We start from the raw sequence: 17283 nt of genomic DNA, 5'->3' as shown, positions 1-17283 counted from the left end.
ACAAAAAAACCCAGAAAGTTGTTGAGCAGCTACAAGTCCTTGAACCATTCAAGTACAGATTACATGAATGAATATGTTTGGAAATAAAATGCGGCAGAAAACAAGAAGAAGACACACGTTTCTGCACTTAACCTCTTGTTTATGGGAACTTTCAACCTCTTCCTTTGTTTAATTGTTGTGGGATAGCAGATTCTTTTTCTTTGTTAAGATTACCCAACAGCGGTTGTATAATTATGGATTAACGGGTGTCTGGGGGCAAAAATGAAGCTGCTTCCCAAAAACAAAAAACTCACTGAGGGCCACTACCCCCACTCGTCCTCACTTGCATCTGCCACTGTCTGCTTCCCATTTATCGAATCAGAGCATGCATTTTATAACTATATATATACTTACTATTAGAAATGTGTTGAAGAATATTTGACTTTAGTATGCCTTGTCAAATTAGGATTACTTTCTATAGTTGTAATAGGAGAGAATGTTCTAGATTCCTAGTTCTAGTTAGAATAGGAATTCTTGTACTCCAAGATTATATACTTGTACTCTCCATATATAGGGGCTCCAATTATCAATGAAAGACATAACTATTCTTCCAATTCTCCCTACAATTCTCTTTTCCTTAAATACGTAAGTTATCAGCACTAGCCCTAACCCTGAATCAGAAGCCAAAAAATCATCCTCTTTTCTCTTCTTGCCGTGATACCTTAGAACCCTACCTTAGGAATACCTCTAGTGCACCCCAGTGCTGCGCCACCACCTCCTGCGATCATACACACATGCATCAACACGCGCGTGTATTAAGACTTTTCAAGCTCTGAAATCTCCAAGTATGTTTTTAATAAAAGTTCCTACTTTCTATATTTGGTTTTTGTTTTCTTTTTCTAGGGGACTTCCAAAATCCCTTCTCCTACATCCCACCTTTCTTGTAACGTGGGTTCGATTCATAAAAGCAGAACCGTGGGGAGTTCACGCTAAACTACGAACTAAGAGTGTTCGTGAGCATCGAAAGTTGACCATTCAAACATCATTGTTTCAATCTAATCCAAACTTCTTGGAAATAGATTTCTTGGTAGCAAAGAGGCTTGAAAATCTTGTATTAGTTGTCGTGGAAGTTTTTACTCCGAAACTAATCTATTCTCCTTCGTTTTTGAATGTCTAATGCAAACCTGCAAAAACTTGACTTTACTAAACTAGATTCGAATGACATTGGTTATCACCGATGGGTGAATAATTTCAAGAATCACCTACTACTAATGGGATTCTTGGGAGTATAGCTCACAGAACATGAATTAATTGAGAAAACCCTCTCAACCTTCCTTATTTCAGCATTAATGGTTGCAAAACAATATAGGCTTGAGTGCAGTGCTAGACGGATCACGAGGTTTCATCAGCTTATCACAACGTAAAAATGTATAGATTTGTACTTCGACCCAGCTGTTTGGACCCAAAATGAGCATTTTGGCCCGACAAGCCGTGTCTTGGAGAACTTGAGCCAATGACATTGGCTCAAGTTATATATTGTCGACAAGTTCGAAATATATTATTTAGAGGCTAAATGAAGCCTACCTGCATAATTATGGAAAGAAAAGGAAATGATGGAAGCATGGAAATGAAAAGTCAACTTTAGCACATTTTCCTACTTCGGCTAGGAGAAACCAAGCTAAACAAGAAAGGAAGGGAGGCAGACTAACCAAATTAAATCCAAATGATCTAAAACTTTTCAGATTAATTCTAGACATCTCAAGGATCATTTCTTATGAAGAGTTCCAGAGCTAGTTATGAGTGGAAAGCCTTCAAACAATCAGTCCAATTTTCTGCAGAAGCAAAACTGGAAAACTGGACCTGTAAGGAGGCCAGCAGCATTTCCGGCCCAATCACATGGAAGAAAGCTCTGAAAATTTGTCACAATGATCTACACTCATTGTGGATCATTTTATATGAAGAAGTCGAAAGCCCATTTTGAGTTCTTGGTGGAAATATAGCTGCAGAAAAATTGGAGCAGTAAGTGCTTAAACCTAACATTCCATTAGTGTTTAAGTGCTTAAAACTAACATTCCATTAGTGTTTTAAGTGCTTAAACCTAACATATCATTATGATTTTAAGTGCTCAAACCTAACGCATCATGATTTATTTAAGGCCAACCACTATGGCTTGGTAGCCTATATATAGATGCTACAACAAGTAACAAGGAACAACACAATTCAACAACAATCTCTAAGATTATCCAAGCCTCTCTAGAGCAACCCCTCTCAAAGAGAAACTCCTCTCTTTCTCTTACCGGTGATCACACTCCAGTCCTAGTCTTCTCAAGAGCCGACTGTCAGTACCATCAAACCCTCTATCAACGTGCTTCGGTCCTAGTCTCCTCGGGAGCCGATTGTAGTACCGGGACCACAACGGTTACAGAACCAGCCAAGCAAGGGTAACGCCCTCGCAAACCAACTAACCTAAAGTCACCTTTAGCAAGTTCTCCGCACTTCCCGGTGATTTTCGCTCTGCTCGATCTACGACATCGAGTATCGATTGTGTGATATTGAAAAAGCTCAGCAAAACTCCTCACCACGAGGCACAAAGAATCCCGCGACGAGGTTGGTGCTCTCCTCGTCCACAGTGGCTTGAAAGAAGTCAGGTCAAGGGACACCCCCGACGACCGCACCCGAACGGTGCTGGCACGCCCGCGCAAAAAAGAGATTTTTGACCAGCTACAACAAAACTGAAGCCAAACACCAGCACCATGTACACCTTGTAAATTTCAGACTCGTGTGTTTTTTTTTATTCATTTTGGTGATCTTCCTATTCTTAACTTGTTTATGGGTTTTAGAATGTTATGATTTCTGACCTTAACTTGTTCGAGATTCCATCGTTATTTGATGTTGAGACTAAGAGATCTTATAGCTTGTTGATGACATGGATTTAGTTTTGGATCTTGGTGATTTTCCTTTTCTTGTTTTCCTCTTCATTGTGCAGAAGTGAAAGTTCATAATGTAAAATAGCTAGTTGAGTGATTACACGCATTTCTATGCATGTAATTGTATCTAAAACACTAGAAATAAGCTAATCCCTAAGTCAATTGATATGTGATTAATCCATTTTATTTGTTTTGCAGAAAATAAGCGGAGTTGCGGAAATCGAGTTAAAATGACGTGAAATTAGAGAAATTTGATATTTCCGACAAAAAGACGAAATCGTCAATGCCGATATAGTGTGGTTCGTGTCAATGAAGAAGTGGAATCCAACCCATGCAGTCCTTTGTGAGTGTGGCGAAAAAGGAAGAAAAATAGAAAAGAAAAAAATAATAATGGAAGATATGAAAGGAAGAAGCAGCAGCTTAATTAACTTTGTTTAATTAAGCAAATCTGCATGTTGTTTCTCCAACCTCCACGTGACATCCTCTTTCCTCTCACTCATCACAACTAATCATACATTGACACATCATCCTTTCATTCTCACCTCACGAACCACACACAGCAACCTTTATTCTTTCTTTCTCACGCACCACACGGCACCGTTTTGCGTGTCTACTCGTTCAGCCACACAAAGAACCCTATATATTCTTTCGATACCTTTCCATTCTCTCACATACCTACAGGGCCGCACCACCAAGGCACCAAACAGAGCAGCAGCCCTTTGGGCTGCTCTCTTTTCCTTCCTTCCCCATTTTTTCTCTCCTCACCAAGAATCACAACATACCTCATCAAAATTCCACCTCCTCACCAAGATTTCTTCTCCTCACTAAGATCCACCTCACTAAGATTCATTCTTTTCATCTTTTCTTCTCCTCACAAAGATCCACACTTCCTCACTAAGATCCACCTCACCAAAATCCATCTTCTCATCAATTTCACAAGATTCAAAGGGGAAGCACTTAAAGCATAAGGGGTTTAATCACCACTTGGGTAAAAGGGAGAAATTATAATTCCAAGGCTTGTTATGTTTGCTTTTTAGCATTTGTAACTTGTCTTGGTTGTTCTCCCTCTTCTATACATTTTCCTCTTTTATTTATATGAAATTGATGGAATTGATGATGTATATATTTATGGGTAGTGAGTAGAAATTTTGTTGGGGGTTAGGGTTGTGTGCCCTAGCCCAAATTTGATGTAATAGATGCTTAATTTAATTTATATATGGAATTTGTTAATCATTGGATGCTTGTGTTTTGTGATAATTGGTTAGAATGCATGCTTAGGAATTGTCAACTCTTGGGTATGTATTTTAATAATTCTAGATTAAAATTTAGGAGATGACATCCTTAGATTTTAGAGCTAGAACCTCGATTTAATATTCGTGGGAAGTACAAGCATGGTTCACTACATGATTAGCTTGATCGCAATCATGGTGAGCTTGGTTGCCTAATTCCTTAATCTCTAAGCCTCTTGATGTGAATTAGTGACCCTTTAACCGGCTCTAATTCATGTCAAGTGAGTTCCTACGGCCCTTGAACCGGAGTAGGAATACCATGAAAGGGAATTTCGGCCCTTGAGCCTTGAAAAGCCTTGGGTACGGCTTCTACCATCTTTAATAAATTGCATATAAATTAAATTAGCATCTAGAGCATTGAATTAGGGTTAGGAATCATCCCTAACTACCAATCCCATATTTATTTCATTTTTTACTTTTCTTTACTTTATTTAATTTAGTTGTTAATTAAAGTCTCCATTTAAATTCTTGCACTTTCATTGTTAGAAATGCAAATTACATTTTCGGTGACATTTCCTACTTCATTGTAAATAGTCATCACTAGGTCTTAGTTTTGATTAGGCTTCGGTGCAAACCAAAGCTGAGCATTGCTAAGGCTTGGTGCCTTAGAGTAGCATTTTTGTTTATTTTCTTGTTCTTTTTTTCTTTGTTTGCTAAGTGTCTTTATTTCCGATTATCTAAGGATTGTGGGTTAGCCACTAATCCCCATGGTACGATAACTTTGGGCATAATACTTCCCTATCTTGACAATGATACGTACGCTTGCGTAAATGTGTATCAAGTCATTGAGTCTACGACATTATAGGGCAGTCAGTCTAAGAGAACAAAAAAACATGTTCTCACACTGTGTTTCTGGTTTTGTTCTTAATTTTGTATGTAATTTTGATTGGCTTGAACGTGTGTTCCCCTCATCTGTGTAAAATGATTTATTCTTGAAAGAAACTCACATGTTATATTTCGCGTCTTGTACTACAGATGGTTGTTAACGGAATCTATGTGACCCATTTCTAATGGAACTCTTATTTTATAATTGATTATCTGGGCAACAATAAGAGAGATTTTGACTTAGAAAGGTAATTAGAAAGAAATCACTCGTATATTTTATGTTATGGTGACTCTTTTTTCAATATTTAATTTTTCTTTTCCACATCTTTGGCTTGTATCTAACTACACAACCCCAACAATCTTAACATTGGTGCAAGATACAAGATACAACAATCTCCATGATGATCTCTTGCAACTCAAACATCTGATAAAGATTTTTTTCACTAACCAATTAATATCTCCTTGATTATTCCACATGGAGTTATGAAACAAATTTATTTTACTTCTGTGTGACTCTTCTCATGTCAATAATGACAGAGAAGCTTTCACTATGGCTAGCTTCCCCATATTTTGGAATACAAGTCTTTGGAATAAGGTTTTCGAATAGACTAAAATGAAAAAGATTATATGGTATTTAACCACTTTTTTTTTTTTTTTTTGAAATAGAGGTTATTTGTATTAGATGACCAGCTAAAAAGCCAGAGTCTAACATACACTTAAAGATAGAGAAACTTCTATCTAAATAATGTAAGCTCATTACAAGTCAATTTGAGTCTGATTTGTAAAGAGAACTCATGACTTCTAGCCTTCCATCTGCTAGACACGCAATTGTGGTACGAAAAAAAAGCTACTTCCCAGCAAACAAATAGGAGTCAATCCTCATTCAGAAGCTACTTTCTCCACTCCAACTCCAGATAATTACCAATTCCGTATAAACATTATCTGAATTACGACTGGCACTTTAGAGACCTTAAAAGCCCACCATCACCCAAGGAGGTCAAACTCTCGGGCCAGGCCATCCCAAGGCACTAAGTAATGAATGAAGGTGTCAAGACACCCTCCAACCTGGCCCAATTCGGAATAGAATTAGACACACTCAAATGGGCCCTTAAACTGAACCCACATGGCTCAGGCCCAGGTCCAGAGCTAGAAGCCCAAGCCTAGGCAAGAAGGCTGCTAGGAGCATCAGATCTCTGCCAGCCCTCCTGCAATGGCACTGCCGTCAACTCTGGCGACCTTCCCTTCCAGCACGGCATGGTCTGACGACCCAAGCGGGAAAACTAGGACCGCCCAACCTGCAGGTCGATCCGAATCCACCGACGAGAAGCAACGTCAGACCACGCACCGCACTTTCAAGCCGGCAGCTACAGCACGCAGCTCGTCGCTCGACCAAGACTAGAAAGCCCAAGCCGGTGGGACCTTGTTTGCCTCCCTGGAATGCCGCTACTCAACCTTGATCCGACAACAAGTTAGATCGCGCCAAGACCAAAGATCTCCTCCACCTTTGATCTGTACCTACACCAGCACGCACGCTCAGCAGCCGGTGGTACCCCGCCCCATGATGAGAAGCCTCGCCGTCGCTATGTACCTTTAGTCGAGACTTCCAAAGCCGCCACACTCTGCTAAGCCCTAGGGTTTCTTTAAGTCAAGTTTGATTATCCGCGCTGTCATTGTGTTCAGCTGCTTCCTTCAATGTAACTCAATGCAGTATAGTATAATTTCTAAATAAAGAAACATAATAAAATACTACTCGTTACCCGGACAAAATTTGGAATAGAATTTCTTGACTTTTATGAGAATTTCTTTTTCCTCTTTACCTTAACTTAGCCGTCAGGCTACTTTTTCTAGATTTCAGCCTACTCATTCATTTCTCAGCTTTTCTTCTCAACTGTTTTTGCCCAACTTTTTCTCCAAATCCTGTTCCGTTCTTCTCTCTTCCTCGCCTAGCATTAGACTAAGTTCGGAGTTGACTTCTCGTTTAACCACGCTTCATTTTGGGTTGGGTTCAATGTGACTCCGCCCTCCCTAAATCCAAATGGCATTGCTAGCGGGTCGGGCTGTGGAGGATATCTTCTCCCGGCTGGCCATTGGCTGTGGTGGCAGTGCGACAACGGATCGAGCAGTGGTTGAGGAGGGATGCGTAGGAGTCTTCCTCGTGGTGTTACTAATAAGCTCAGAGCCGGAGATTCTTAATTTGAATCGCTTCATGGTGACCATGGCGAACATTTGGCTAGTGATAGGCAAGGTGACCATCTTTCTTGCTTCAAAAATCCAGTGGACATTGGACAAGCAACGGGTGCTCTCCAAGGGGCTATCGTTTTACAAATCAACCATGATAATGCTTAGGGATTTTGATAGGTTCAGAGATATGTAGCAAGTACCATTTAATTGACTCCTGGTTTGGGTGGATGTGCAAGGTGTTCTTCTGGTATTCATGATGACTTACTGAGCTCGTCGGATTGAGGGAGCTAGTGGGAAGTGCTTGCATGTTGATCAGTGCCCCCTTAATAGGCAGGAGGTGATAAGGGTGTTGGTGGAGATGGACCTGAAGCTACCATGTTGTTGTAGGGAAATGTATCATTTTTCTGATTCGTTCTCTGCGATATTGGATTTTGATTATCTGCATGTGCATGGTCTGTGTGATATTTGTGGTATGTTGGAACATGCATGGTGGGGGAGGCTATAAGGTTGTTCAACCATCGTTGGTGGTAACTACGTCAATTGCCTCGTCACGGGATGTGAGGGCTATGGCACACGTCGCCTAATCTTCGATGGGTTGTGAGGGTGTGTTGTTGGGGGGGGGGGGGGGGGGGGGGGCGCCGAAGGCGGTCCCAGTTCTGCTAGGATTTTGGATTTGGGCACTATAGAGGGCCAGTACGTTAAGCCAATGTCTGTTGCATAGATACCAGCTTTGGTGGCTCCACCATCTCTTCAACTAGCTCCAGATGCTCAAGGGGTTCATGTGTGAAAGTTCAAATACACTAAGCCCTTCCCACCTCCGGATTTTACTAGCCTTGGTTTGGGAAAGTGCCCGAGCTCCGATTCTCTAGACTCACCCTTGAAAAAGGGGGGGACTACAGATGAGGAAGCCCCTCCTAATTTGGGAGTGGAGGATGTCTTACCTGGTTTGGATGGCATATTGACTGGGGAGATTGTTCCTGGTATTGTTATATAGGTTTCGGCAAGCTCCTTAACTAGAAAAGAAAGGAAGAACCGACTTATGGGTGGTGCTCTGTGGGCCAAAGCGTTTTCAGGTCCCAAAAGGAAATCTCATGCCTCGATATTGGGGAAGGGGAAGGAAGCATCCCTTATCAAGAAGGAATCATCCCTCACTCCATAAAGGCAAAAAATCAATGAATAGGATGGTGAGTGCGGCTCTCAACCAAATATTTTGATGTAGTCAAGGTAATCACACAATCAGATGGGAGTATGAGGGTTTTAATTTTAATTTTATTTTGTATTCTGTGATTTTTCTATGTATTTCAGGGCAAACATGCGTGTGTAAGCGTAGTATTATGTGTGAGAAACTTATATTTATAGGCTACTTCGGCAGATTTCTTTGTAATGTTACCAGCTTGAGAATAAAGTTTTCGTTTCTACTCAAAAAAAAAAAAAAAAAAAGAAGGAAAATAATATAGACTCTTCAACTCACTTTCGAGAAGTTTGAATGAATTTGTTTTGAACTTTGAAGATTTGAATAACTTTTCTACCGAACAAATTATACTACTGGACAAACCAATTGTATTTTCAAACTCAAGTGTTGTATTTTCACTATTTTGCTTCTGTTGTTCTCCGTGACCCACTTCTAATGGTGAAGCGGCTGCTACTAATTTGAACAGTCGGCACTTGAATAGTAATCAATCTCTCATACAATTGTGGTTTCAACATGATCGTGTTTATAGAATGTATGTTATATTATCGATTAAAGATTTTGATCAAAGTGAGGAAGGTTCCTATGTGCAGCAATTTATAAGAGTAGTAGATAGCAAGTGCTAGAATTGAAATGATAAGAATTTTATGAGTACGATAAAAATATGTCTCTCTCTTTTTTTTTTTTTTTTTTTTCTTTGGACAAAATCCTATTCGGAGTCCATAAAATCTCCCACAGAAAAAAAGACCAAGTCCCAGTTGACCGAAGATTTTGTGTAACAGAGAAGAAACTTTTCTGTTTCTTTGAAATTTAAACCATTCGGAGAAAATGAACTCCCGCTTTTCGACTTCTCCTTCTTCCCTTTCTCTATATAAACCACGCCCAAAACTCTTCACAACAACAACACGTCTCCCCCTCTTTCTTTCATATTCTCATTCTTCACCCAAAGTCTGAATTACTTTCAGACCACAAAACGATCACTTTCAACTTGGGAATCCCCAAGTTCCGGCTACTGTTGAGGTTTGATCACTTTCCCATTTTGGGTGCACTAACTTCAGTGAGTTGATTTGCTTCCCGCCAAAAAATGGCAGCGGCGGCAATGGCGGGAGAAGACTTAATAAGGCAGTCGAGCAGCCGGAGGAGCTGGCGGTCGACCAGTATCCGAGAAATGTGGAACGCGCCGGACGTGTTCCAGCGGAGCGTCCGGCAGCCGGTGTTGGACGAAGAGGAGGAGCTCAAGTGGGCCGCCATAGAGCGGTTGCCGACTTATGATAGGATGAGGAGAGGCATGTTGAGGAATGTGATGAGCAATGGAAGGGTTGTGGCTGAAGAAGTTGACGTTGCGCATCTTGGGGATCAAGATAAGAAGCAGTTGATGGAGAGCATACTCAAGGTTATTGAGGAGGATAATGAAAAGTTCTTGAAGAAGCTCAGGGCCAGAAATGACAGGTTTATCTCTTTTTCCCATAATTTGTATGCAATGAAATAGAGTGTTGATTTTGGAATTTAAGTTTACTTTGAACTTGAATGTTTTTAGTTTGTTAGCTTAGTATACCTGAAGTTCAGAGATGTATTTTACTTGGTTTTATTGCAAGCCAAGTTGAAAATTTTTTTGTTGCCTAAATTTTGCTTTATGACTTGGCAAACAGGGTTGGCATCGATATTCCTAAAGTTGAGGTTAGATTCCACAATTTATCAATAGATGGAGATGCGTTTGTAGGCACCAGAGCACTTCCAACTCTATGGAATTCCACCTTGAACGCAATAGAGGTATTGCAAAGACATTTCCCAGTACTTCTTTGTCTTGTGTGCCTACTTTGAATCTATAGATTTCTAAATTACCGTTGATGTGATCAGGGATTGCTGGGACTTGTTGGTCTTTCACCATCGAAGAAAAGAGTTGTCAAGATACTGCAAGATGTTAGTGGTATTGTCAAACCAGCAAGGTATGAACATTAATTTGGCAGCTAGAAATAATCTCTGGCCTGGACTTGTACTGCTAGACCAATAACCTTCACATATTAGTTCGTTAAAAAATTATTATATAATGAATGATAAAAGTTGTAGAACTAATCGGTTCACATATCCTAAACAAAGTAATTTGTTGTTTTGTCTGTTTTCAGGCTGACACTTCTTCTTGGACCTCCGGGATCAGGAAAAACAACATTGCTAAAAGCACTTTCTGGCAAACTAGATAGGGATCTTAGGGTAATTTGTCATTCTCTTTGTCTCAGCTTTTACCAGTTTATGTAAACTGTATTTGATATGCCTAAATGTCTTTTTTGGCATCTGTATTAACAACTTGTGCTCTAAACAGGTAACTGGGAAAGTGACTTACTGCGGCCATGAATTTAACGAATTTGTACCTCAGAGAACCTCTGCTTATATTAGCCAGCATGATCTTCATTATGGTGAGATGACAGTTCGTGAAACCTTTGATTTCTCCGGACGTTGCCTAGGAGTTGGAACAAGGTATGATATACTAGTAGAGTTGTCTAGACGGGAGAAAGATGCAGGTATCAAACCAGATCCTGGGATTGATGCATACATGAAAGCCACATCTGTGGTGGGCCAGGAAACAAGTTTGATCACAGATTATGTCCTCAAGGTCTGTTGATTCAAACATAAGACTTCATCGTTTATTGCTCTGGTGTATATTGTACAAGCTAGCCTGATTGTATCTGATTCTTTTAACAGATACTTGGATTAGACATCTGTGCTGATATTTTGGTGGGTGATGACATGAGAAGGGGAATATCCGGTGGACAAAAGAAGCGTGTCACGACTCACGACTGGTATGTGACTATTGTTCCATGATGATTATGCTTTCTTATTTTTCGCTGAATACATATTGACCATTTATTTCTTTCATGGAAATTGTGGAATCATAACTAATGTCAAACATATTTCCAGTAATAACTTGAGGTGGTTTCACTGAATGCAGGAGAAATGTTGGTTGGACCAGCAAAAGCATTTTTCATGGATGAAATATCAACAGGGTTGGACAGTTCCACAACCTTTCAGATTATCAAATACATGAGACAGATGGTTCATATTTTGGATGTGTCAATGGTCATCTCTCTCTTGCAGCCAGCACCTGAGACGTATGATCTTTTTGATGATATTATCCTTCTTTCCGAGGGTCAGATTGTTTATCAAGGCCCACGTGAGAATGTCCTTGAGTTCTTTGAATATATGGGATTCAAATGCCCTGACAGAAAAGGTGTTGCAGACTTCTTGCAAGAAGTGACCTCAAGGAAGGACCAGGAACAATACTGGTGTAAGAAGAACCAACCTTACAGATTAGTCACAGTATCTGATTTTGCTCGGGCGTTCAGCTCCTTCCATGTTGGCCAACGGCTTGGGGAAGAACTAAGAGTTCCTTATGATAAAAGACATGCCCATCCTGCTGCTTTGGTCAAGGAAAAGTATGGAATATCCAATAAGGAGCTCTTCAAGGCATGCTTTGCAAGGGAATGGCTCCTAATGAAGCGGAACTCTTTTGTGTACATATTCAAAACTACACAGATTGCCATCATGGCTACAATTTCTTTTACCGTATTCTTAAGAACAGAAATGAAACCTGGGAGACAAGGTGGTGAAGCAAAGTATTTGGGGGCAATGTTTTTCAGTCTCATTAATGTCATGTTTAATGGAGTGACAGAGCTTGCAATGACAGTTTTCCGGCTTCCAGTGTTCTTTAAACGGAGGGATGCCTTGTTCTATCCAGCGTGGGCTTTTGCTTTGCCCATTTGGGTGACCAGAATTCCTGTTTCAGTGTTGGAATCTGTGATATGGATCGTTTTTACCTATTACACCATAGGATTTGCACCTGATCCTAGTAGGTAAGTGCTACTCTATTACTAGTATCATTTGCAGATGTTTTATATATGGCTAGATGTGAGGTTTAAAATTAAAAATAGTGGTTGTTTTTCTGTCTGACGTATGTTCAATATGTTCAGGTTCTTCAAACAGTTATTGGCTTTCATTGGTATAAGTCAGATGGCACTCTCCCTCTTCCGTTTCATTGCAGCTCTTGGAAGATCAGATGTGGTTGCTAACACAATTGGTTCATTTACACTGCTAATGGTATTTGTCCTAGGAGGTTATATTGTTGCTAAAGGTCAGTCTCCTTTTCTGTTCAATGCTTGTATCAATTAGACTGCTATAACTTTTCAAATTTTTTAAACTATTCTCATCTTCATGTGCAGATGACATCGAGTCATGGATGATTTGGGGCTACTATGTCTCACCTATGATGTATGGACAAAATGCAATTGCTATTAATGAATTTCTTGATAAAAGATGGGGCGGTGTAAGTCATCTTAAATCTCAGTTGATTTCTTCCTATACATTACTAATAACAATTTAAGGTTCAATCTTCCATGATCTGGCTCAAGTTCTCAAGTTTAACAAAAGTGTTTTTTTTTATCCTTGGAACAGCCTCCCCCAAGCAACTCCTCCACTCAGCCCACTTTCGGAAAAGCCCTTCTCAGAGAAAGAGGTCTGTACACTGAAGAATATTGGTATTGGATTTGTGTTGCAGCGCTTTTTGGGTTTTCTCTTCTTTTCAATGTGCTGTTCATTGCAGCACTCACCTACTTGAACCGTAAGTAAAATAACTTTCATTTCATCATTTATCTGTTGTTATGATAATGGATTGAAGTGTTGACTATTTGTTCTCTGTGTAACCCATTTTAGCCCTTGGCGACAACAAAGGTCTAATTGTGGAGGATGATTCTGAAACCAAGAGGAGGCCACAATTGACAGAAGGTTGGAATACTATACGTCTTGTGTATAACTTGACTTGGATTCTTTTTGTATTTATAAATATAACCATGGCTACTTGCAAATTTCCTTCAGGTATTGATATGCAAGTGAGAAATGCAGAAGGAACTTCAAATGGACAAGCCAAGCGAGGAATGGTGTTGCCCTTCCAGCCCCTTTCACTCGCTTTCAGCCATGTGAACTACTATGTGGATATGCCTGCGGTAAGTCAGACTTATATCTCCACAAAGCTTCAAAGCTTTGAATTTCCGAAATCAGTGTGATAACTGGTATCGAAAGAGAAACAGAATTAGAAAGTGTAAAGGCTTCAAATTTGAGTTTAATTAATGCATCTTCAACATCCATCAACTTTAGCAGCGACTCAAAATTGGCATTCTTGTATCTATGACTAGTAACAATTTTGCTTCATTATCAGGAGATGAAGACCCAAGGTATTGAAGAGAACCGACTGCAACTACTAAGAGATGTTAATGGGGCATTCAGGCCAGGAATTCTCACTGCATTAGTTGGTGTTAGTGGTGCTGGAAAAACTAAGTTGATGGATGTCTTAGCTGGAAGAAAGACTGGTGGATATATAGAAGGAAGTATTAGTATCTCAGGATACCCAAAAAACCAAGCCACATTTGCTCGGGTTAGCGGTTATTGTGAACAGAACGACATTCATTCACCATATGTTACTGTTTATGAATCTCTGCTATACTCTGCCTGGCTACGTCTTTCTAAGGATGTCAACAAAAGCAAACGAAAGGTGCATCATTTGCAAACCATTAATTTTTGTGATGGACTTGGTGGAGATTGCTACGTAGTTGACTCTGATTTTGTTGGCTATAGATGTTTGTTGATGAAGTTATGGACTTGGTGGAGCTTAACCCCTTGAGGAACGCTTTAGTTGGACTTCCAGGAGTTGATGGACTTTCAACTGAACAAAGAAAGAGGCTGACCATTGCTGTAGAATTGGTTGCAAATCCTTCCATTATCTTTATGGATGAGCCAACATCAGGGCTTGATGCTAGAGCAGCTGCCATTGTTATGCGTACTGTAAGAAACACTGTCGATACTGGACGAACTGTTGTCTGCACCATTCACCAACCTAGCATTGACATTTTCGAAGCTTTTGATGAGGTATTATCAAGTTTTAAGATATGTCAATCTCTAACATTGTTCACTATATCATGTGCCATATTTCACCTTTATTTTGTTTTCCCTTGCAGCTTTTCTTAATGAAAAGAGGAGGACAAGTGATTTATGCTGGACCTCTTGGTGAGCCGTCTCACAAACTTGTTGAATATTTTGAGGTAACTTTATACATGCTTTACCTTTAGTGTTCAGTTCAATCCAATCGAGTTCTCGATAGTTGCTGCATTCTCGGTAGTTTGAATGTCTCTTTATAATGATCAATTGCTCTGAATGAAATTATAATGTTTTGGAGCGAAGGAAATAGTTAGGGCTAAATACTAGTTAGTACCCTATGGTTTAGGTCAAAAATCAATTCAGTCCCTGGACTTCTAATTTCATCAAAAACACCCCTACACTTTCAATTTTGATCTAATAGGTCCAATTTGTTAATATTCTATTATGGATTCAAGTTATAGTTGGATTATTTGTTGAAAAACTATTTATTTTTAATAGTATGACTCACTCCTAAATTGAAGAAGTGATCAAAATTGGACCTATTAGATCAAAATTGAAAGTGCAGGGGTGTTTTTGATGAAATTAGAAGTTCAGAGACTGAATTGATTTGGGACCTAAACCACAAGGTAGTAATTTGTATTTAGCCCAAATAGTTACTATATCAAAAACCTCTTGCAGGCCATTCCGGGTGTTCCCAAGATAAAAGACGGCTACAACCCTGCTACATGGATGTTAGAGGTCAGCTCTGCTGCAGTTGAGGCTCAAAATAACGTTGATTTTGCCGAAATATATGCGAACTCTGAGCTGTATAGGTATGTGCAGTGTATTAGTATATCCTTTTCATTTTTATTTGTCCAAATCTCATATTAGTTCTTAATTTTGTGATCACTTGTTCAGGAGCGTTCAAGATCTTATCAAGGAATTGAGCACACCACTCCCAGGCTCCAAGGACCTTTACTTCCCCACCCAATACTCGCAAAGCTTCCCAACTCAATGCAAGGCTTGCTTTTGGAAACAACACTGGTCATACTGGAGGAATTCGCAGTACAATGCCATCAGGTTTTTCAACACAATAGTCATCGCCGTACTTTTTGGTGTCATCTTCTGGAAGAAAGGAAACGTGTTGTAAGTTTAAGAACTTTAACTTATTATAAGCTCCATTTGTCAATTTCTTTTTTGTGTTCTTTTAATATGCGATCCAGTTACAAGTTTTCTCCAATCTGAGTTTAGACCTCCATAAAATAGTTTTTGTTTTGAACAAAGTTGTAGAGGATCCCATTCCTTTTTCTATAAATGTTGTCTCCTAGAGTTCTCACGCATATGATTTGTTGACAGAGAGAAACAACAAGATGTTGTCAACATTCTGGGAGCAATCTATTCTGCTGTTCTTTTCCTTGGAGCGGGAAATGCTAATTCTGTGCAATCTGTGGTTTCGATTGAGAGAACAGTTTTCTACCGAGAAAGAGCAGCAGGAATGTATTCAGAGTTGCCTTATGCATTTGCTCAGGTAAGATATTCGAACCTAGACTCAACTTTGTATTCGGTTTTGCCAAACACCAAATTATGTATTCTTCTGTGTTATTTATTTATTTATTTTTTATGAACATTTTGTGATGTAGGTGGCCATTGAGACGGTTTATGTTGCTATACAAACCTTCTTTTATTCCCTTCTTCTATTTACTATGATCGGCTTCGAATTTAAAGTTGAGAAACTATTGTATTTCTACTACTTTATATTCATGTGTTTTACATACTTCTCAATGTATGGAATGATGGTGGTTGCCCTAACTCCCGGCCATCAAATCGCTGCAATTGTCATGTCCTTCTTCATGAGTTTCTGGAATTTGTTCTCCGGTTTCCTCATCGCTAGACCGGTATGTTTAAATTTCTTTTCTCTCTTTTTTTTTTATTATTTTCATTGTCCTTACTCCTTAGTCAAACCCAGGAATGTTGAAGATATGTGATTTTCGAATATACCAAATTATGTGGCATTCTTTATAATTTAAATAGATTTCTAGAAATATGAATATGTTCGAAAAAAGTTTGCTAATGTAGGAGTTTCTCTTATGCATGAAAGTCTAGGCGTTCAATTAGTAAACAAAGTAAAATTGAGTATGACAATATTCATTAAATTTGCAGCTACTCCCGATATGGTGGAGGTGGTACTACTGGGGTTCTCCAGTTGCTTGGACAATTTATGGTGTCTTTGCATCTCAATTCGGTGACCGGAAGGATAAGGATATCTTACTTTCTGATGGAAGCACAGTAAGATTAGATCTATTCCTTAAGTCGAATATGGGTTATGACCACGACTTCCTCATACCAGTTGTCGTTGCTCATGTTGGTTGGGTCCTCCTCTTCTTCTTTGTCTTTGCTTATGGTATCAAGTACCTTAACTTCCAGAGGAGATGATCAAGCAACCTCATTGTGCATCCAATCAGCCTTTTCAGGGATGTTATAGCAGCAAGTCAGAGTGAAAAGAACTCTGATGATCATTCTTTTTGTCTTAGTTGTATCATAATATATGTTGTAGTTTTGATTGGCTCTGGGCAACTTCTTTCCCAGTTAACTGGTCATATTTATTCATCAATATTCAATAAACAATGGCCTTGGCAACAGCATTGTTCTTTCTATCTTCTAACCACCCATGAGAAAATAAGATCTCATGCATTGATGTGTAGACAATGGCTAGCTATCTTATCTTTGTGTTCAGCAGTCATTAGTGAAGCAAAATCATTTTTGCTGTGTCTTTAAAAAATTTGTGATTGGATTTTTTTTTATCTGAATTCAAATGTCTCGATCTCTAACTGATTTTATTTTGTCATTCTTCTGTTGCAATTATATACATTAATGAGACATTGTTGTAATACAGACTACATATTGCTGATTGGAAGACCTCTTGATAAGCCCTGTGGTTGCATTCTAGACTTGGCTGAATCTAATTACTGACTTGGTGAGCGGTTTTCTAAATGCC

At 39.3% G+C, this 17283-nt stretch overlaps 1 protein-coding gene across 1 annotated transcript; it reads left to right on the top strand.

Moving 5' to 3' along the window:
• The first annotated feature begins 9314 nt into the window (after positions 1–9314).
• On the top strand, positions 9315–16940 carry LOC133734687 (pleiotropic drug resistance protein 2-like). The gene is made up of 20 exons (XM_062162300.1): positions 9315–9839; positions 10040–10160; positions 10248–10336; positions 10514–10598; positions 10708–10998; positions 11088–11177; positions 11334–12235; positions 12353–12513; positions 12602–12705; positions 12834–12999; positions 13092–13163; positions 13254–13381; positions 13594–13926; positions 14010–14300; positions 14390–14473; positions 14988–15121; positions 15207–15434; positions 15645–15816; positions 15929–16183; positions 16449–16940. The coding sequence occupies exons 1-20, from the start codon at positions 9475–9477 to the stop codon at positions 16719–16721; spliced, it is 4344 nt and encodes a 1447-aa protein (XP_062018284.1). The 5' UTR covers positions 9315–9474; the 3' UTR covers positions 16722–16940.
• Positions 16941–17283: the final 343 nt, after the last annotated feature.

The sequence above is a fragment of the Rosa rugosa genome, chromosome 2, assembly GCF_958449725.1.
Source record: "Rosa rugosa chromosome 2, drRosRugo1.1, whole genome shotgun sequence".
In the NCBI taxonomy this organism is placed as follows: domain Eukaryota; kingdom Viridiplantae; phylum Streptophyta; class Magnoliopsida; order Rosales; family Rosaceae; genus Rosa; species Rosa rugosa.
The sequence above is the reverse complement of the archived record's forward strand: the minus strand, read 5'-3'. Positions and strand labels throughout refer to the sequence as shown.